A 23,431-nucleotide genomic window follows, 5' to 3' on the forward strand; every position below is an offset into this window, starting at 1 on the left:
TCAAACTAAAAATTTTTTTGGACTTAGAAAGAAAACAGAATTTTTATTATACGCCCTTATGGTTCCTGGATGCCATAAGAGCGTATGAGTTTTATACGCCCTTATGGCATCTGTAACGCGATGTTATAATAATCTGAAATTATAAAAAATGTTCATTATTTCATTAAAATTGCTGTTTACCGTCATAATCATCAATAATAAAATAATAATAATGTTTTTTTTTTTATTTTGTATGAAGGCTTTACCGGTGTATTGGATGCTTATGCAATCGAAAACAGCTGCTGCGTATCGGACTGGTTTGCAATTTTTTAAAACTCAAGTGGCCTCCCATATTGTTCCTGATAATGTAATGACCGACTTTGAATCGGGTTTAAAAGCTGCAGTAAGAGTAATATACCCGGAAGCGCATCATAATGGTTGCTTCTTTCATTTTTGCCAAGTAAGTTCAACTATTTATTTGAAAATAAAAAATTAGGAAAACGGTTGACCCTAAAGGCCATTCCTGCAACTTCCCGCTAATTTCATACTTAAGCGCTCAAAATTGCACTTATAACGTTTTTGAGCTCTTCGAGCTCAAAAATATAATTTTTGTATCATTTTGAGCTCTCCGAGCTCAAAAGTTTGGTAGATGTTTAATAAAACACTATTTTTTGAATTTTCAAACCGCAATAACTTTTGAATGAATGAAACGATTTTCACACGGTTGGCGGCAATCGATGTAGTTTTTTGAGTTCTATAAAAAATTTAGAACAAAAAAATTGATCTTATGAAATATTTCGGAGTTATTACAAAAAAACACTTTTTTCAATTTTTTTCGACAACGATGTCTCACGAACGCATCAACCGATTCTGACACACTTGGTGGCGATCGATGCGGGTTTTCAAGGTTGAGAGCTTCTCAATTTTTGAGGTCGATCGGTTCAGCCAATTCGGAGATATTTGGAAAAAACTAAAGAAAACAACTTTTTTTTGCAATTTCTCGAAATCTACTGGTCCGAATTGATTCCAACTTACAGGAAATCTAAGTATGGCGAAGCCCTTTCGAATGTCACCAACTGCGATCAAATCGGTCAAGCCGTTCAGAAGTTATAAGAGGTTTACACACACACACACACACACACACACACACACACACACATTTTTCTAAAACGCGGTAAAACCAATAACTTCCCGATTTATCGAAAATCATTGATTTTCTGAGCGGGTAGTTGAAAAAATTTTTTTGGGCATTTCAATGTTAGTACTGATGAAAGTATTCCTAACGAGAAATTAAGTGATATCAAGCCAAACAAACGCTACGTTATATATGGGGCATTCCATGCCAAATCGACCACTTTTGAACCCGACCCTTTTCGATTTTTCTGAAATTTTGGTATCTTTCTCTACCCTATTGAAAATAATTTTCAGAATTTTTTCAAATTTTTTTACCCAACCAAAAAAAAGTTACGAGTTATTCAAAAAAGACAGCATTTTTTTTTAAATAACCATAACTTTTTTAAAAATAAACTTATTGGGATCATTTTTTTTTTAATTTTTGTTTTTAAATGTACTTTTCAGAAAAAAAATTTAAATAATAATTCGCATTCATATTTAACGTTTTTTTTGAAAATTTTGGAAAAAAACGAAAATTTCGGGATGATTGACATTTTTGATTGTCGATTTTTTTTTTTTATAAAAAACTTCAGTATTTTCTGCGAATGTCCTGAAATTTTCAAAGTGGTATTTTTTTTCTTTCTATTTTTTATTTAGAAATGAAAAAAAAAATTTTTTTTAATGTTTGTTTTTCGTTATACCATTCTGAAAATTTTTTAGCAGATTTAGAAAACTTTAAAATCCGAGAAAAATAAATAAAAACTAAGATTAAAAGTGACAATAATTGATAAGATTTGATTATTTTCCAATAAAGTTAGATAAAAAATTAAAAGAAGCATTGAATTTTTTTTTCGTATTTTTTTTTTTCAAAACTACATGCAAAAACAAAAAAATGAAATAGTTGTTCGGTCTGAAATGGTTGTTATATATGTTACGTCCCGGTTTCCTCACAGGTTTGTAGGTAGCCGGTAGAACAACTAGAGCTGGAGATAAAGATGTTACGACCTCCAGAGTCGTAAGTAGAGGTTCTCGAATTAACTCCGAAATAACTAACTTCGGTGAATTTAATTAACAAATAGCTTTATTTAACTATTTAAAATACACGTTTAATTAATATGATTTGACAACTGCCGTGAAGTACGTAATGGTATTTCGTAACCGGAATTAATAGTCTCACGACAAGTATAAATTATGAAGAGTCTTAAGTGCGTAACTTTAAGATTAAGAAGAGCCCCGAACTACCCGTGCACCCTGCTTATATGTCCTCGTCCAAGGGCCGCGCCCTGGGAAGAGTAGGGTTGCGTATCGGGCCCCGAACGTCCTGTTCTCCTGAGTTGATGTGCGTGGCGTTTCCGAGGCCCACTCGGATGACGCACGCTGACTCAACTCCAGAGTCCAGGACACGCGAGCGTTCGTTATCGTTTGTTTATTTAGAACATTCCTCGAATGTTCTCGAATACCTTGTGTACTCAACGCTAGTTGTCTTACAATGAATCATTCTAGTTTTTCTATTAACATTCTTCGAGAGAAAATGTTAATGTGAACTTAAAAATCTTCTGTTTACTCAGGTGTTGGCTGAGTTTCACTTTTCTTATCATTTTCTATTTCTAATATTTTAGTATTTAATATTTAACATTTGGAATTCTTTACTTATCATTTTACATTATTATTTATAAAATAAGAATATTTATGAAATTATAGTATAATTATTAGAGTTTTGAATTAGCGCGCGTATTTACTATAGAGACATCTGCGAATGCAGGTGGGGACGTAACACGACCCTCCCTCTAGACAAGCGTCCCGCTTGTTACTTAGGGGGTGTTGAATGTAATATCTACTATAAATAATTGAAAATTATTTCGCGCGTTATGCATTGTCCTAAAAAAAATTTTTCAGGTGTTTGCCCTCTCCCAGTAGACTCGCGTCCCCGTGTGTCAAGGTTTACTTCCGAAAAAAAAATTTTTCAGGAGTTTGCCCTCTCCCAGTAGACTCGCGTCCCTGTGAGTCAAGGTTTACTTCCGAAAAAAAAAATTTTTCAGGAGTTTGCCCTCTCCCAGTAGACTCGCGTCCCTGTGAGTCAAGGTTTACCTCCGAAAAAAAAGTTTTTCAGAAGTTTGCCCTCTCCCGGTAGACTCGCGTCCCTGTGAGTCAAGAGTTACTCTACTGATTTCGTAATAACTATTTTACCTGTCATGGGATTCTTTTGTAAATCTTTCTTAATTTTCTTTAAATGGTAAAGTAGTTATCGAGTTTTGTAATTATTTTACGTTTATTTTTGTAACATCGAATTGCTCACTACGTACTTATTTTTCTCTCTAAGTATTTGTCTGTTTAAAATTTATTTTACGCTTTACCGGAATTTTAGTAGTAATACTCTTTTTACTTAATGCTTCTAATTTTATCATTACATATTTATTTTAGTGATTAAATGTATAATTTTACTTTGGATATCTTTGGGCCTCTCAAAGGTCCTAATCTCCTTATTTTCGGAAAGGAAATAAACGTACTTATGTTTTATCTTTTTTTTATCACTTAAGCTATTAGTCGAGACGTCTACTGCTAAATTAGAAAAAAAAATTTTATGCATATATTTATGAAAATTGTTATAAAATATTTTATATGTTCCCTTTTATTTATTCGTGATTACTATTAATGTTAAGGTTAACGTTTGTTATTTATTTATCTGATTACTGTCTTTATTTTTTTGTTTCCTGAAAGAGAGTTAGTTTTTATTTTTCTGAAAAAAATTTGTTTCTCGTCATATTTTCTGTTTTACATGTACTTATTATTGTTTTATAGTTATTTTTGTTTATATCTTGAATTTATAATTTCCGATTTATCGTTTATTTTTCTTTACTTTCCTGTATCTTTAGGGAGCGAATAGAAAGAAGAGAAAAAAAATTTCTTGATGATAACGAGAGAGACGAGAAGATATGAAAAATAATTGTTTCTAAATTGATTTTGGTATTTTGTGTATGTTTAAAAAAAATTTTTATTTATGTATTCGAAAAGGAAAGGGTTCTTGAGAGAAGGAAAAAAAATTTGTCACCACGTGTTTGTAGTTGTCAATTTTTTTTTTTTTTTAATTTTTATCGTTAAATTTAAGAAATATTCATTCACGTAAGTGTGTTCCTGTATGTATGCTGTAATTTTTACATAAAAAAAATAATAGGGAAAAAAAAATGATTTGTTGCGATTTTCAGATAAAAAAAGTTTCGCTTTTTATGCGTTATATGATTTGTTAAATTAATCGCTCTTTGCTATTAATTAACTTTATGTTCGATATTTCATTGTTTATTTAATATTTTTGTATATATATAAAAAAAATTATTTATTATTTGTTTTTTCCTTTTTGTCATAAAAAATTTTATTTGAGGGAAGCGTTAAAATTTGTGCGTAAGAGTGGGGTGGTTACTGCGCATAATGTTATGCATTGGTTTCTGTAGTTAGTGTTGTTTTTACTCTATTTGCGCATCACCTGAATGGGGATGTATTTTCGGTGGTGGGGCTTTTTCGCATTCTTTTATGTTGACTAATGATAATGTAGTAAAATTTGTCGCTGCCGCGCCGCAATCATATGCAATGAATGCACTTGTTGTTGTGGCTAGCATCAATAAGATTGTCAAAACTTTGACCCTGTCCATTGTTACCTGTAAGAGAAATGTATCTATGGTAATTTCTTCTTTACTAATTGCACTAATTATCGCGTTTTTATTAATGTGCTATTTTTGCTCTGTCACAATGGACTATTTTTCTTTTTCCCTGTGTTATTTCTATTTCAATATCATTTTTATCTGGGAATATTTCGGTAATTTTATATGGACCTAAATAATTATCATCAAATTTGCCTGTCTTTTGATTTTTGACTAAATAAATGTTTTGACCTATTTTAAAATTTATTGGATGTATATTTTTATCATATCTAATTTTTGATTTTTGTTTTGCTTTTTCTAGATTTTCTCTAGCTTCTTTTTGAGTTTCTAACAGTCTCGTTGCGTGATTTTTGACATAGTCAGCGTACGTAGGTATGTCGTCTAGATAAGAGAATTCTGATGGTAAACGAGCTTCTTTTCCAAACACTAATTTATAAGGTGTAAATTTTGTACCTTCGTGTACACTAGTATTATATGCTAATGTCGCTTGTGGTAACCATCGGTCCCAATCATTTTTAGTTGTGTAATGTTTGATATAATCTGTTAGAACTTGATGACTTCGTTCTAAACCACCGTTTGCTTGTGGTCTAAACGCGGTTGTTTTTATTTGTTTAATTTTAAATGTTTTTGCTAAACAAGTCATAACTTTTCCTATAAAAGCTTGACCTTGATCGGTTAAAATAACTTTTGGACATCCGAATTTACATATAAAATGTTCTACTAAGGCTTCTGCAATATCTTTAGCAGTCATTGTTACTAATGGTATCGCGAAACAAAATTTTGAAAGATCGTCCTGCATGGTTAGAATATAAGAATAACCATTTGCTGACGTTTTATTCGGAACTACTATATCTAATGCTAATTTATCCCAAATTTGTGCTGATGTATCTGTAATTATCATCGGCTGTTTTGTTTTTATTCTTACTAATTTCTTTTTCTGACAACTTATGCATTTGCGTACAAAGTCTTCTACTTGGATTTTTATATTATCCCAAAAATATCTCTGTCTAATTCTATTGTATGTCTTTGTCACTCCTTTATGACCTGCCATTGGAGTTTCATGATTTTCTAACATGATTTTATATCTGTCTTCCACCGGAGGAATTATAATTAAATCTCTACAAATTGTGAATTTAATTTCTGTTCCTGCAAAAATTTTAGTGATAATACTTTTTATTTTAGACCAAACGGTTTCATTTAAGTTACTTCGACCTTGTGAAACGCTAATTGTTTTAATATTATTATTTAGTAGATAAGTCTTTAGATTTTTGAAAGATTTTAAATAGTCTAATTCTGTCGGATTATCTTTGTTATTACTTTGTGTTACTAAAGCGATTACCTTTTTTCTAGAAGTACCCATTTTAATTATATCACCCAATTTATATGTACTATTTGGCTTTAATTTATTTAAATATCCCAATTCTATAAGTTTCTTACCGATATCGCTATGTACTGTACCGTCTGCATTTATAAAACATAAATAACTATTTTTCTGCATTTCTAAATTATCTTTTGTTTCTAATATATTTTCGTTACTAAAATCGTCTGAAATATTCGAAAAATCTGAGTCTGTTGAATTATCATCCGAATCATTATCATCTTCGGGTGAATCGTCATTATTGTCGTCAGGCGGATCGTTGTCGTTGTCTATAGGTCGAGCGTTATTATCGTCACTAAGTTGATCGTTGTTGTCATCACTAGATCGATCATTATCGCTGCCATTAGGTTGATCATTGCTAATTTCACCACCCAATGCTACTGCATTATTTATATTATTAGTCTTTTTTGTATGAGGATCTAATTGTTGCGAATTTATTCGGTTACTATTATCGTCATTTTGTCTGTCATCGTCGGAATCGTCTATGTATGAAGCGTTTATTGTTCGATTGGAATTGTTTTGAGTTTCGTTTAATGTTGTATTTTCTTTTTCGGGATTTTCTGTATCTGGAATGGGTAAATTAGGATTTTCGGGTTCTGTTTGTACGTCGATACGATCGAAATTTATTTGATTTTGAGCTTGGCTCGTTTTTTGTGAATTTGAATCTTTTTTGGAATTTAGTGGGATTAAAGGATTTATGTTTTTAGCGATATTATTTTCAGCTATTGTTGATAATTTTCTTTTTGTTTTCTGAATTTTATTTGTATTTGAATTACCGTTATTATTATTTTTGAGTGCTTTTAACGTTACCATTATGTCTGGTAATTTGATGTTTTTTTGTCTTTTTGTAATTTTATTGTTAAATTGTTTATTTTGAATTTTCTTTGAAAGAGTCTGTATTATTTTTGGTGTATGTTTATGTATGTGTGTATGTGTGTTTGTGTTGTCTGATCCACATGTACATGTTTTCGGTTTTCTCTGTCTCGTTGACCTGCGTAACGGCGGAGGATCATTAGTCTTTACCGTTTGAACTATCTCTTTTCTATCGTCTTTGTTAAAGTCTATTTGTTTGTCTGTTATTTTATTTTCTGTCTGTTTAATAAGCGTTAAAGGTAATTGTTCAACAGATGGATCTACTGTCATTGACTGTGTCGCGTTTGAAATTTCTTGTATGTCTTCTGTAGACATATTATTGTCATTATTATTATTAATAATAGCTTTAACTGTTATATGTTGCGGGTGATCGCCACCTGCGTCTGAGGACCACGGTATGGCGCCTCCCATATCTTCTACTTTACGTTTAACTAATTTATTCGGTGTTCTTTGAGAAATTGGAATTGTTTCTATAGGAGATTCTGAACTTATATCGTTTGAATTATTTGAATATATTTTAGATTCTACGATTTCTGATTCTTCAGTATTTGATTCGTCATCTGAAGTATCGATAATTCTAAACGTCGTTTTACTAATATTTTTATTAATTCTTTTACGCGTACGAAATATTGGAGACGGTGTAAAATCCGCGAACTTTTGTGTTCTCTTATATTGAAGAGGAATAAATCTATTTTTGAATTTATTATTTTTAATTTTTGTATTTACGTTTGGAGTAAATTGTGTAGATGTCGTTGGTATATCTGTGTTTTCTGTAGGTGGTAATGTAGGTTCTGTGATTTTTGTGTTTTTGGATTTTTGTGTTTGAGGATTTTTGGATAATGGATTCTGTTCTTGTGAATTATTTTTATTTGAAGATTTATTTGAATCTTTATTTATGTATGATAAGTCGAAGTCAGTCATGTCTGATTCTTCGTCTGATAATAAAACTTCATTATTTCTAATGAGTTTCTTTCTTAACGTTAGTGCGTCAATTACATTACCCGATACTGATGATGATGATTCATCAGAATAGTCAGGTAAATTGCTTACATTACCTACCATGCTAAATTTATTTTCTGTATTTGATGATTTTGAATCATTATTTGATTTATCGTTTTGATTATTATTATTTGATGAATTTTTATTTTTGTCTGAATTCATTTTGTTATCCGTATATGCTAAATTTAATTTTGGATTTATGTTTTTGTTTTTGTTATTTGATTTATCGATAGGGTGTGAAATAAACCGTTTTTCGTTTTGGTCGGAGTTTTCACTAATCCTAACTTTATTTGATCCCTTTGAAAATGACCGTTGATTTATAGGGTAGCTACTCCTATTTTCATCGCGTATTTCTAAAGGTATTTCGACTGAGGCGCATGGCTCAACCGCCTGAATATCTGTTTCAGGTTTAGAATTTTTATTTGAATTTTTATGAACGAACGCATTAGCTATCTGAATCTTTTTGTCAGATTTTTGCCTTTCGACTGGGTCGTTTGATCTCGCCGCCTGAGTGCTTTCATCAGGTAAAATCGCGATTTTATTAGCCTCCTGGTTCTTTTTGCCAGTAAATGAGGTCCTTTCGACTGAGTCGCTTAACCCCGCCGCCTGAGTGCTTTCATCAGGTGAAATTTTTGAATTCGTATTGCTAATCCCGTGCACTGAATTAGTAACGATTTTTGAAAATTTATTTTTAGTTTTTGAATTTATTTTTGAATTTTTGTCCGAATTATTTGTTTCTGAGTGGATAGCCACTTTCGGTTTCTTTGTAATTTTGATCTCAGAACCTGATGTATCGGTTGTTCTGAGTCTCGCGATTCCCGGTTTGCCCGTGGGTCGCCATTTAAATTTTATTGGATAGGCTTCGCGTTTTTCTGTTAACGGATTACGAGACAAGGCGTCGGCATTTGTATTTTTCTTACCTGCTTTGTATAATACAGTATATTCGAATTCTTTAAGACGCTCTCGCCATCTCATTACACGAGATGTTGGGTCATTCATAGAGTTTACCCACACTAAAGGTCTGTGGTCAGTAACGAGAGTGAATTCTTTACCGTAAATATAAGGCCTAAAAGTTTTCATACCGAATAGAGCTGCAACCATCTCTTTTTCTGTTGTAGAGTAATTTTTCTCGTGTTTATTTAGTACACGAGAGGCTGCTGCTACTATTTTATCTTCACCTATTTTACCCTGAGAGAGAATTGCACCAACTGCGTAGTTAGATGCATCGGTCGTTAAAATAAAAGGTTTTGAAAAATCTGGATATTGCAGTATTGGAGCTGTACACAGTTTATCGCGTAAAGTTTCGAAAACTTCCTGGTGTTCAGGAGTCCAGATAAATTTTGCGTTTTTACTTGTAAGATCCGATAATGGCTTAGCTATTTTTGCAAAATCTTTTATGAAACGTCGATAATAACCAGCAAGTCCGAGAAATTCTCTTACTTGTGTGGTACTAATGGGTCTTTTGTATTCTTTAATTGCTCTAATTTTCTCGGGGTCAGGTTTGACACCGTCGGCAGAAATGAGATGACCTAAGTAAATGACTTCTTTTCTTAGAAATTCGCATTTATCGGGTTGAAAACTTAAGTTAGCTTTACGTAAACGTTCTGCTAGTCTTTCGAATTTAGAAGTGTGCTCTTCGAGAGAACGAGCATAAATAACTATATCATCTAAATAAACAAATAAATCTACGCCTTGTAAACCGCGTAATACTAAATCCATTAATCTTTGAAATGTTGCAGGTGCATTTTTAAGTCCAAATGGCATTCTGTTAAAGTGATAATGACCACGAGGAGTTGTAAATGCTGTTTTATGTTTATCTTTTTCATCTACTTTTATTTGATAAAAACCTGATTTTAAGTCGAAAATTGAAAAATAAATTGCACCGCCTAATTGATCAAGTATATCATTAATTAGGGGCAATGGATATGCATCGCCAATAGTTTTCTCATTTAATTTACGATAGTCAATTACTAGTCTGTATTTTATTCTGCCTTGAGAATCTTTTTTCTTAGGTATGATAAATAAAGGTGAATTGTATGGAGAGGTAGATGGTTCGATAACATCCATTGACAGAAGTTCAGTAATTTGTCTTTCGATTTCCTCTCTATGTGAAGGAGGATGCCTATATTGTCTAGTATTTACCGGTATATCGTCTTTAGTAGGTATGATATGTGAAGCTACTGATGTTGCTTGCAAATTTTCTCCCGGAATGCTAAAGAGGTCAGCATATTTTTCGATTAATGAAATTATTTCTTTACGCTCTTCATCATTCAAATGTTCTAAACGCAAGAGACTTAATACATTATCAACGCGATTTTCCCGGGCCCTGGTACTTTTATTATCTTGTTGATCTGTTTCATCTTGCGGTAAGGAAGTGCTACCTTCTTCGCTTGTTTCAAAAGGATACAAGGAGATTATTGGCACTTTTACTTTGACACTTTTACTAAGAGTATTTATTGCATACAAATGAGCTATACCATTACGATTACTAACTATTGCTTCTCCAGCAAAAATACCGTCACCTAAATCTATACGAGGCACGTATCCTTCACTAAGATTGTTATCTACTCGAACAAACATTGCTGTTTTAGTTCTAGGTTTTAAGACAATATACTGTTCTTCTGTTAATGAGATTTCTAAATTATTTAATTTTGTGAAAGTTACTGTATTTTTGAACCAAATCGATTATGCCGCCTTGTTCGCGTAAAAATTCCATACCGATTATGCCTGTGTAATCTAAAGGAAAATCATCTGAGATTACATGAAAATATGTGTTTTTATTAAAAATTTGAATTTGTGTTCTACCGAGTGTAATTGCTTCTGAAACTCCGTTTAAATTGTAACAAAATGAATCATCGATTAAATTTTTATTTTTGACTTCGCTATATTTGATTAAATTTAAATTACACCCAGTATCTAATAAAATTTTTCCGTAACTTGAAATTATATCTTTTGATTTAATCATTATGGATGTAGGCTTGTAATCCGATGACATTGCGCCTACGAAATATGTTTTTGAAGGCTTTCTTATTTTTAATTTTGGTTCTGGCACTGCTGGGGTAACGCGTTTCCCCCTGATGTGCCTGGAGGGGAAAACGTTTGTCCGTTTCCCTGTGCCGCTTGAAGTCCAGCTTGTTTACCTAGGTCATAACTTCTCTTACGACATTCTTTTTCTACGTGCCCGAAATTTTTACAGTAATCACATTGCGTTTGACTACTATTATTATTATTATTACTTTTATTTTTATAGTAATTACCGTTGGAACTAGAATTGTTTTATTATTATTTCTGTTATGGTTATTATTTTTGTTATTTCTGTTGTAATTATTATTATTATTATTATTTTTAGAATTTTCGCTCTTTAAATATCTACAATCTCCTCTATTATGATTATTTCTCTTACAAAAATCGCAATATTTATTTGTCCCGTTTGAATTTGTTTGGGCATTTTGTTTATTATTTTGTGGATTGTTTGTTTGATCTGTAGTTTGGTTATTTTGTATTGCGTGACAGTCTGTATTGTTAAAAGTTTTAAACATGTTATTTATATTACTCATTGACTCTAATGTCTTTTCCGTATCTGATGCTGCTTTAGCAGCGGTCTGAAGGTCTACGTACTCTGCTTGACGCAGGTATATTGCTATTTGTGGGAACAATCCGGCTAAAAGGTTTGGATTGCCATTTCTGAAGCTAATATTTTCTTTTCATTTTTGTTTATACCTGTTGAATCATCTATTTCTGCTAATGTTTTTCTCAAATGTTCATCTACTCTAAAATGAAAGTCCATAACACGTTCGTTAGGCTTCTGTTTAAATTGGTTAAATTCGTTTAGCCAAACAGAAACTTGTTTGCTACGACGATAATTCAAATTTAAGAATGTAATTAATTGATCTACTGTATTTATTTCTGCATTTAATAGTCGAACTAAAGGTCCGCCTTTACATTTTGAGATTAATAATCTAACTAATACTTTTTCGTCTACTTCGCGAATATAAGCTTTTGCGTCAGTACATACTTTCGTGAATGATTCTACTGGAATTGTCGATCCGTCGAATTCGGGGATAGTCTTAAGAAAATAGTCAAATTTATTTAGATTTGGGGTACCGAAAATTTGAGGGTTAGCTCTTTGTTGTGTTTGATTTTGTGCGTTTAAATCATTTTGAAGAGTTTTTATACTATCATTAATTAATCGTTGACAATTTTGTTCAAAACTATTTTTCATTTCCTCTCTCTCTGTTAATAATTCTTGAATTTGTTGTTCTAGGGCCTGTATTTTACCCGTAGTTTCTGCTATAGTCGTTTCCATAGCTTCGGTGCCGTTAGTCATTGTGGAAATTTAATAATAAAAAGAAAATTTTACGAGAGAAAAAAAGAAAAAAAATTTGAGCGATAATCGAGATTGTAAAAAAAACAATAATATTTTTGGGTTGACGAGAAACAAATATTCAGAAAAATAAATGACTTACTACTTAGGAGTAATTATATTTTGAAGTTCTCGTTTTTGACCGGGCTGATGGTTGTCGGCTTATCTATTCTGTCCTTGGGCGTTGGCTGTCGGTGTTGTCCTAGGTCTGGGCTGCACTGCGATGTTGATGGCTTCTTCTTGATGTTTTATCTTCGATGTATTTTGTTGCACTTTTTTTTATTTAATTTTTGTTTTATCGTTTTTATGTGTTTACGATAAAAAATTTTGTTAATTTATTAAAAATTTTGTTAAATTTTTGATTTTTAATTTTGAACTGCTCTTCTTTTTAATTCCAAAAAAAAATTTTTACGTTTTTGGAATAAAATCACTGTTTAATTAATTTTTGAATTAAGTGTATTTAAAAAATTTGTTAATTTTAGAGTCGTTTTATAAGCACTTGTTTTCACTTTTGTAGTTTACTCACTCGTTTGAGAAGAAAAATGTTCTGATTTTTGTGACGTTTTCGATGGAGATCTCTGGATGATGTTGAGTTAATTTTTCCGTAAAGGAAAAAAAAATTTTCGCCAGTTTCTTCGGAGCGTGTTCGAATCCGTCCGCTGCCACCAATTTATTTATATTATTAGTTGTTACGTCCCGGTTTCCTCACAGGTTTGTAGGTAGCCGGTAGAACAACTAGAGCTGGAGATAAAGATGTTACGACCTCCAGAGTCGTAAGTAGAGGTTCTCGAATTAACTCCGAAATAACTAACTTCGGTGAATTTAATTAACAAATAGCTTTATTTAACTATTTAAAATACACGTTTAATTAATATGATTTGACAACTGCCGTGAAGTACGTAATGGTATTTCGTAACCGGAATTAATAGTCTCACGACAAGTATAAATTATGAAGAGTCTTAAGTGCGTAACTTTAAGATTAAGAAGAGCCCCGAACTACCCGTGCACCCTGCTTATATGTCCTCGTCCAAGGGCCGCGCCCTGGGAAGAGTAGGGTTGCGTATCGGGCCCCGAACGTCCTGTTCTCCTGAGTTGATGTGCGTGGCGTTTCCGAGGCCCACTCGGATGACGCACGCTGACTCAACTCCAGAGTCCAGGACACGCGAGCGTTCGTTATCGTTTGTTTATTTAGAACATTCCTCGAATGTTCTCGAATACCTTGTGTACTCAACGCTAGTTGTCTTACAATGAATCATTCTAGTTTTTCTATTAACATTCTTCGAGAGAAAATGTTAATGTGAACTTAAAAATATTCTGTTTACTCAGGTGTTGGCTGAGTTTCACTTTTCTTATCATTTTCTATTTCTAATATTTTAGTATTTAATATTTAACATTTGGAATTCTTTACTTATCATTTTACATTATTATTTATAAAATAAGAATATTTATGAAATTATAGTATAATTATTAGAGTTTTGAATTAGCGCGCGTATTTACTATAGAGACATCTGCGAATGCAGGTGGGGACGTAACATATAGAATATGTAAATTATTTAAACGTGTCAAAAAATAAAGTCACATTCTGTAGAAGTCAACTGTTTAAAAATCATTCAATAAAAATGTTTTTATCTACTGTGTGAATGAAAATAAATTCAAACAAATTTTGTTTTAAATTAACTGCCCTAAACTTTTTGAAAGTTCATGCGTTGCTCTAAAATGGGCCAAATAACAATTTCATTTTTTTGTTTTTGCATCTAGTTTTGGGATAAGAATACGAAAAAATAATTCAATGCTTCTCTTAATTTTTATCTAACTTTATTGGAAAATAATCAAATCTTATCGATGATTGTCACTTTTAATTTTAGTTTTTATTTTTTTTTCTTGGATTTTAAAGTTTTCTAAATCTGCTAAAAAATTTTCAGAGTGGTATAACGAAAAACAAACATTAAAAAAAAATTTTTTTTTTCATTTCTAAAAAAAAAAAATAGAAAGAAAAAAAATACCACTTTGAAAATTTCAGGACATTCGCAAAAAATACTGAAGTTTTTTATAAAAAAAAAAAATCGAAAATCAAAAATGTCAATCATCCCGAAATTTTCGTTTTTTTCCAAAATTTTCAAAAAAAACGTTAAATATGAATGCGAATTATTATTTACATTTTTTTTCTGAAAAGTACATTTAAAAACAAAAATTAAAAAAAAATGATCCCAATAAGTTCATTTTTAAAAAAGTTATGGTTATTTAAAAAAAAAAAGCTGTCTTTTTTGAATAACTCGTAACTTTTTTTTGGTTGGGTAAAAAAATTTGAAAAAATTCTGAAAATTATTTTCAATAGGGTAGAGAAAGATACCAAAATTTCAGAAAAATCGAAAAGGGTCGGGTTTAAAAGTGGTCGATTTGGCATGGAATGCCCCATGTATATATACAAATACAGTAGAACCTCGATAACTCGAACCTCGTTAAATCGTACCCCTCAGTAAGTTGAAGAAAAATGCGATTCCCTTCCGTTCAGACCCATAATACGCGATATTTCGAACTTTCTTGACTCTATAATTATAGAGTCAAGAGTTATAACTCGAACAATATATTCCACCCATGAAGTATTATTCATCTAAATTTAGACTCTATACCTCGAAGTTCCAAAGAAAGACTCGGTATGTCGAAGTAAGAAATTTTGATGATGTCATCTTGTACATTTATGCACTGATAGAAGGATTTATTTGTATTAAACAATATTTGTTAATTATTAACAAATCATTTATTAGGGACCATTTTTTAGTATCGAACAAATATTTCTTAGTATTTAAAATGATTTGTTTGTATTTAATAAATCTGATATTAATTTATTAAATATTAATAAATCTTTTTAAATACTAAGAAATATTTGTTTAATACTAAAAAGTGGTCTCTAATAAATGATTTGTTAAATATTAACAAATATTTTTAACTATAAACAAATCCTTCTATCGGTGTGTTTTTCCTTATCGCAAATTGAAGGTATATATTTAAATTAATAAATTTTATAACATAAATTTCATACATTATATTGAAATAAATAATGTTGACGTGACTTGAATTAAATGCCTTTGTAGTTCAAAATTTTATTTATTACAACCTTTATAGGTACCAGTTCTACGAAATCCTCTATAACTCGAATTTTTTTGCCTCTCTCTTGGAGTTCGAGTTATCGAGGTGCTACTGTATAACCATTTAGAAAGTTTCTCAGTTATTTTCAATTTAATTGACTTGACTATGAGTTCATGTAAATTTGAATGATTCTGAAATTATGATAATATCAGGGAGTATCGACATATTATGTAATGTCTTTTTTTTTTCTAAAGTATTGAAAAAATTATTCGTCAACCATTTTTCAAAAACACAAGTTTTATTGCAGTTTGCATTATAAAATCTACCTTCAATTTCAATCACCAAATAATCTATTTCTTCTTTGCATACTTTAAACGCAAAGGCTATATTCTACTGTAGTTTAAGGAGACCCAGTGGTCTAGCGGCCTAAAATTTAAGCTATTTTAAAAATTTTATTTCTATATAATGGTAATGCCATTAGTACACGGAAAGAAAATTGTACGAAAAATTACAATGAAAACATCGTAATTTTTAGTATAGGACATTGCAGTGCCGGACCAGAACTCAAACATCGTAATTTATACGATGCAACATCGTAAATTTCTATCACTCAAATTAAAAAGAGGTTTAGGTCACCGAAAAAATAATTCTGCATCATCCAGGAATCGAACCCGGTGTCCTCTCCGCCTCAAGTCCAAGGTTTATCCCCTCATGCTATCGGAGGGAATATCTAAAGTTTCTGTTCAGTCACATAATAAGACCCTCGATACAGTAGTTGGTCATCTTTCGGTGGTGGCGTCGCAAACTACTAGACTCTGTCTCTCTTTTATTAAAACATATAGTATGCGTCCTTATTCACTTGCTCTTACGGAAAAAAAATTTACTAAATAACATCGTAATTTTCAATAATTCAAATTGTATTCTGTAGACGGCAGCATCGTAAAAATCGAGATACTGAAAGTCTAGTCCTGGATTACGATGTTACTATAGTAATTTTTCATAGGATTTTTTTTCCGTGTATATAACAGTTGCTATTCGTATATAAACTTATTTTTTAAAACTGAACATGGTTTAAACTAAATTATTTGTAGTTATAATTGAAACAATTTAGATACAGTAAGAATGAGCTTATAACTTACGATAAATTTTTTGTACTAATTTTATATACACAGGCGCTGATGAAAAGATTAAAAAAAGATTAAAAAAGATAAGCTATTTAATGCTATAAGAACATGGAAGTATGGCCAAATAATTATACGGAAGTTCATGGGATTAGCTTTTTTACCAGCAATTGATATCACACGCGCATATCATTGGTTGTTAAACGCCATTCCTGAAGATATAAAAAATAGACTTCATCCGTTCATTGTGTATTTTGATGATGAATGGATCGTTAGAACGCCACCTACTATGTGGAGCATCATGAATTTGGACAATGGAACAAACAACTTCACCGAGAGTTATAATAAAAAAGCAAATTCCCGGTTTGGAATTCATCCATCAATATGGAAATTTACAGGTACAAGTAAAGAAATCAATTCCATTACTTAATGCATCAATATTTTAAACAATGTATAATTGATATAATGATGGAATATTTATAAATATTCCACGTGAAAAAATGTAGTATAACTTTGGATTTTCAAAAATACTCACTAATCTTCAGGCAATAACACGAATTGAATCAGCATCATTAGAAGATGGAGAAGATATAACAAGACAACGTCAAGTGCCCGAAGAAATTTATCGAGAATCAAAAATAAAAAAAATTTGGGAATTGTACAAAGCAGGAACATTAGATTTTGTAAACTTCTTTGCCTGTATTAGCAATGTTTCGAATGCATTTCGATCAAATCGTTATTTTGATGTAGAAGGTAAATTACAAAATAATTGATAATTCCTTCAAAAATATGAAAATAAAAATGAATAAATTATATTTTATTACAGGCAATTCTGACGACAACAATTACGCTAATCTGCTGGTTTTTCTGGAAGTTGACGTCATGGATCTACAATAAGCTCAAGTATAAAATCTATGTAGAACATAATTGATAATTATTATTATTATTTTCATTTTTATTATTAATACAAGTGATTGAAAAGAAGTGCTAATAAATAATAGTTTAAAAAAACTAAAAACACGCTTTTTATAGAAAACCAAACTAAAAAATAGAAAATAAATTTTAATAAATTTAAATTAAGAATAGTGTTAAAAATTTCAATAAATATAAATTAATAATAGTGTAAATAAAAAAAATGTATTTTATTTTAAAAAAAGCGTGGGGTGCATGGTGTCAATAGTTATAAATATTTTATTGACAGATATGAGTAGAGTGATTATCATTTTGATAATATCTTAAGAAGCACCCCACGCTTTTTTAAAAATAAAATACATTTTTTTTATTTACACTATTATTAATTTATATTTATTGAAATTTTTAACACTATTCTTAATTTAAATTTATTAAAATTTATTTTCTATTTTTTAGTTTGGTTTTCTATAAAAAGCGTGTTTTTAGTTTTTTTAAACAATTATTTATTTTTTACTTTTTAGTTTGGTTTATTTATAAAAGCGTGATTTTTTAGTTTTTTTAAACTATTATTTGTTGATTATCAAAAATATTCAGGCACGCAAATTACCCACGGAGAGTTACATACTGACATACTGACATACTGACATACAAGTGAAGCTAATAATAAAAAAAAGCGTGTAAAAATAAAGGAGTTGTCTTAAAAAGGATGGGGATAGGTGAAGAAGAGGAACCAGATATCGACCGTGTGGACATGTAGTAACTTGTGAGCAATGCAATACTGGAAGGTTTGAAAGAAGACGGCGGCTGCCCAATTTTAAAACACAGTAACTGCAAAATTTTTACACCTAATTTTTTTTAGTATTGCTGCATTTTTTATAACTTTTCGACCTTAATTTCAAGTAATTTTTCTTAAAAATATTTATATTCAAGTATTTTTTATTTATAAATCAAATTTTTTATTAATTTGGCGTGCAAACTTTTTTTTAATAAGAAAGTTGATCATTACTTATTACAACTTGACTATTATTTATTACAGTTTACTTTTTTCCGTGTACTTGGCTGGGTTTAACCGAGATTTCCCAAATAAGCCACTGCAAAATTGACATTGCAGGTGAATGCAGTACAGTGGTGAAGTCGTGCTCGGACGCGAAGGTACATCTTTGTCAATAAAGATGAACTTGTTGTTTTTTTTTTTTTTTTTTTTTTCTTATTTATATATATATATATATATATATATATATATATATATATATTCAAAATAAATTTTCATTTAAATTAGGCTTGAGATTTTTTATTCCAACAATTCTTCCATACTTAATTAATTAATAATTTTGATGTGTAAGTATTAGTATGTGTATATATATATATATATATATATATATATATATATATATATATATATATATATATATATATATATATATATATATATATATATATATATATATATATATATTAATAATCCTAATGATGATCATCAGCGCTGTAAACGAAGGATAATAAATTATTGTACGGTAAGTCAGATATTTTTGCCATCAAAAATAACAAATAAAGATAAAAAAAAGAGATAGCTTGAGAAAAAAAAATATAATGTGTTCTCTACGATATAAATCTTATCTTTCAATTACTATCAGCTGTCAAAAAGTTATTACTAAAATAATTGAAAGTTAATAACTATTAAAAATTATTCAAAATTAAAGAAATTTGAATTGTAATTGAAATTTTATTAAATTAATTTTTATAAACTGCATACTTGTAAAAAACTTTGTATTAAAAAATTTAAATTACGATAATATTTGAAAAATAGCAATTTCTTAAAAACAAATAATTTTTTCATTTGAATATTTAATTTCGTATTGATGTTAATAATAAATTTGACATTATTTTTTTTTTCAATTTCTGGTCAGAAAAATTTTGCAGAAAATTTAAAAAAATTATATGCATCGGGTTGAATCTTTCAAATTTGCGCGCTATATTATAGTTTCCAAGAGTGTTACGCGAATATTTCTGCGCATGCGTAAAATATTATTTCTAAAGGACAACCATAATAAAAATTATTACACTTCCGCAGTTATATTAACCTAACAATGCTTATATTCTATTTTTCTTGGTGTTGTTGTTGTTGTTGTTGTTTTCACAAGTTATTAATTATAATAAAATAAGTTATAAATGACAATACATAGAGAATAAAAGAAGGTATTGCATTTATACCTACACTAACGTCAACGCAATAATGTTTATTTTTGTTTATGTAACAATAAGTTGTGGTATAATTGAAAATGTAGGTAAATGAAAAATAAAATAAACAAAAAGGTATATGAAAATGTTTTTTAAATTTTGAACAGAAAAAATATTAATTATCTTATAGGGAGCTTTTTACTACGGTCTTATCCTTATTCTATATTATGCTCCGAAATGTTGATTTTTTAAGTTTTCATAATTTTATAAATTGAGAAATTTTTATTAATTGTTGTTTTTCGACAAAATTATAAAAACTTAATGAAAAATCATAAAATAAAGTAAAATAACGTATTCGATATTTATTCTGGCATATTGTCAATAACATGATGAGTTTGTATAATTATTTATTTTTAATTTCAGAGATATAAATGAAATTAAAAACCTTAACGTTAGAGTTTAAGATTGGAGACAGAATAACAATGATTCCTTTGCGGGGATTTATTTTACAGGTAAAAAACTTTTATTATTAATTGAGCTAGCCGAAATCTAAAAATTTTTTGAATTTAAATTAAAAAAATTATAACAAAAAAAATAAAAAAAAATCATTTGTAAAAAAACTTGATAAACTGTAAGTGCAATTTAAAAAAATTTTTTTTTTGTTTTAATTTAATTATGGAAAAAAAACAATCAACAAAATTAAAAGTCTCGGCTAACTTTAGTATCATAAATTTTATTTGTAATTGTAGATGAATTTTTTAATTCAATGCAATCAGTTATTAATAAAAGTGTAAATTATAATTTAGCTAATGAATTATATAAAACTGTTAAGTGTAATAAAGAACTTATTTTATATAAATTGTATATTTTTTATTGTTCGCAGATTTGAATGAATGAATCAAAAGAAAACATAATTATTATCATAAAATGAAAAGAAATTAACGACAATTTTCAATCTTAAATGAATCCACAAAACTTATTTAATAAATAGTAAATCTACTTAAAAAAATTAAATAATATAATTATTTTTTTTTTTATCATCAATGATTAGCCACCACCACTATCATATCACTATATTAAAATTTTACAATTTCGTTAATTGAATAATTTCTTCAACTGTTATTTATATTTTTTAAATATAATTACCATAAATAAATGATTTATTGTGGAAATCACATTCATTTAGAATAATTAAATAAACAAATTTATCATGTGAATTTAATTTCTTCGACATCAATAAAATAAGTTATAAATGGCAATACAAGAGAATAATAAAAGTATTGCATTAATAATTACGCTGACGTCAACGCAATAATGTTTATTTTTGTTTATACAACAAAAAGTTGTGGTTTTATCGAAAATGTAGGTAGATGGAAAACAAAATAAACAAAAAGGTATATAAAAAATATTTTCTAAATTTTGAACAGAAAAAATATTAATTATCTTATGGGGAGCTTTTTACTACGGTCTTATTCTTATTCTATATTATGCTCCGAAATGTTGATTTTTTAAGTTTTCATAATTTTTTGAATTGAGAAATTTTTATTAATTGTTGTTTTTCAACAAAATTATAAAAAATTAATGAAAAATCATAAAATAAAATAAAATAACGTATTCGATATTTATTTTGGCATATTGTCAATAACATAATTAATTTGTGTAATTACTTATTTTTAATTTCAGAGTTATAAATAAAATATAGAACCTTAACATTTGAGTTTTATAATAAAGACAGAGTAACAATGATTCCTTTGCGGTGATATTTTTTTAACAGGTAAAAAATTTTAATTGTAATTTTATCTGTATTTTTTCTTTCAATGCAATCAGTTATTGATACAAGTCTAAATAATAACTTTGCTAATGAATTGTATCAAACTGTTTATTGTAATTAAGAAATTATCTTGTATAAATTGTACTTTTTTTTTTTTTTCGCAGATCCGAATGAATGAATCGAAAAAAACATAACTATTATCATAAAATAAAAAGAAATTAACAATCACAATTTTCAAGCTTAAACGAATCCATGAAAATTATTTAATAGATAACAGATGCTTAAATAATAATTAGAATTTATAATTTAAATTTATAAAAATAATAAAAAAAAAAATAAAATAGATTATATTATAAACGTTGATCTTGTGAATAGCATCGATTTGTTGTAAAAAAAAAAAATTCTGACATTCATGCACTGAATGTCTAAAAAATTGTAGCAAATTTGAAAGCATGGATGCATGTGTTATAAACAATATCTAGTTAATTTAATTTTTTGATTATCTGACAAGATCAAATAATTATTGCAGCTTACAAAAAATATTTATTTTACAACAAAAAATCATTATTTGGCTGTAAATGTTAATAATGCGTTACTATAAATCAATTGATTGAATATTTTTTTTTTTTTCATAAATTATTTACATAAATAAATTGTATTTACAATGACTTCAACTCATCGACGATCTCCATGCCATTGAATTGACGATTCAATTTAATAAATTAATATTAATATTAATAATTAATTTATTTATCTTAAATAAAATAATCAGATTTTTGTAAATTAAAATGTATTTATAGTTATTGAATTTCAACAATTGAAATATTATTAAATGTCATGTTAAAAATAATCTGTTTAGATAATATGATATTTGATTGGTAAAATTTAATAAATTATGTGATTGAAATTGAATTTTTTTTTTTTAAGTAATTTATACATAAAAATTAAATAATTATTATTGAAATTAATAATTATGTTCAGTTAGATAATTTTAAAAAATTTTAATCCTTTGACATAAATTATTATTTATTGCCCGCGTTTATTCACTGACATATCACTTGAATAATTTTTGGAATTAAAAAAAAAAAAAAAAAAAAAAAGTAATTACGAGTAGCGATTTTAAATACTCTGAAGTGTAATTATTTATGAATTTAATTATTATATAGAACAAAAATAATCATCTGTATCGTTATTATTACAATAATAATAATTAATTATAAAGAGTGAATAATAAATATGCTGATTATTTTAGAAAAATATTTATTCGATAAAAGCCCACCGAGGTTGCAAGAAATTGAATAATTTGTTCAATTGTAATTTACTTTTTTTTAAATATAATTACCATAAATAAATAATTTACTATAGAAATCACATTCATTTGGAATAATTAAAAAAACAATTTTATCATGTGAATTTAATTTCTTCGACATCAATAAAATAAACATTATAAATAACTTTATTCCTTTAATTATCAATTATTGAATTAATATTTTTTCATTTTTTATACGTTATTGATTATAAAATGTAACATAATTTTATAATAAAACTATAAATAAATTTTACAGTTTACATAATCATCATTTAATCATACTTTCGAGTGGTTATTAATAAATTACATTGATTCATTACAATTTTGATTATTCTTTATTAACTTTTATCCATTTTAAAATATATTTTCTTTCAATTTATATACCTTGCAATCCCTCTACTGGATAATTTCAAAATTACAATTGCCATTCCTGTATTACAGTTATCATACAAAATCTACTTAAACGTCGGAGTCATTAAAATGACTAAAGTTGGTACCACTGTATACTTAGATATAATATACATATAATATAATATACACTTGCTATATAACTCGACGGGCATAAACTTAGCTCTCTTAAATTGGCGGAGGAAAGTCGATTTTTTGCAACTTTTTTTTGCTAAAGCGTTTGTTCGTCGTTTGTTCTTGAATGTTCGATAAAATTTATTGTTTGTTCGTTGTTCATTTTTTTATAA

At 28.5% G+C, this 23,431-nt stretch overlaps 1 protein-coding gene and 1 long non-coding RNA gene across 2 annotated transcripts; both read left to right on the forward strand.

Annotated features, from left to right (window-relative positions):
* The first annotated feature begins 204 nt into the window (after positions 1-204).
* Positions 205-18,354, forward strand: LOC123265027. The gene is made up of 5 exons (XM_044728607.1): positions 205-439; positions 16,618-16,964; positions 17,092-17,319; positions 17,393-17,469; positions 18,073-18,354. Exons 2-4 carry the CDS (start codon positions 16,712-16,714, stop codon positions 17,461-17,463), a joined length of 552 nt encoding a protein of 183 aa, XP_044584542.1. The 5' UTR covers positions 205-439; positions 16,618-16,711; the 3' UTR covers positions 17,464-17,469; positions 18,073-18,354.
* Positions 18,355-19,372: 1,018 nt separating this feature from the next.
* LOC123265028 lies at positions 19,373-22,093 on the forward strand. The gene is made up of 4 exons (XR_006509480.1): positions 19,373-19,791; positions 20,080-20,168; positions 21,340-21,430; positions 21,592-22,093. It is a non-coding gene; the product is annotated as an uncharacterized LOC123265028 (long non-coding RNA).
* The last annotated feature ends 1,338 nt before the right edge of the window (positions 22,094-23,431 follow it).

This window comes from Cotesia glomerata, linkage group LG5 (genome assembly GCF_020080835.1).
Source record: "Cotesia glomerata isolate CgM1 linkage group LG5, MPM_Cglom_v2.3, whole genome shotgun sequence".
Lineage (NCBI taxonomy): Eukaryota > Metazoa > Arthropoda > Insecta > Hymenoptera > Braconidae > Cotesia > Cotesia glomerata.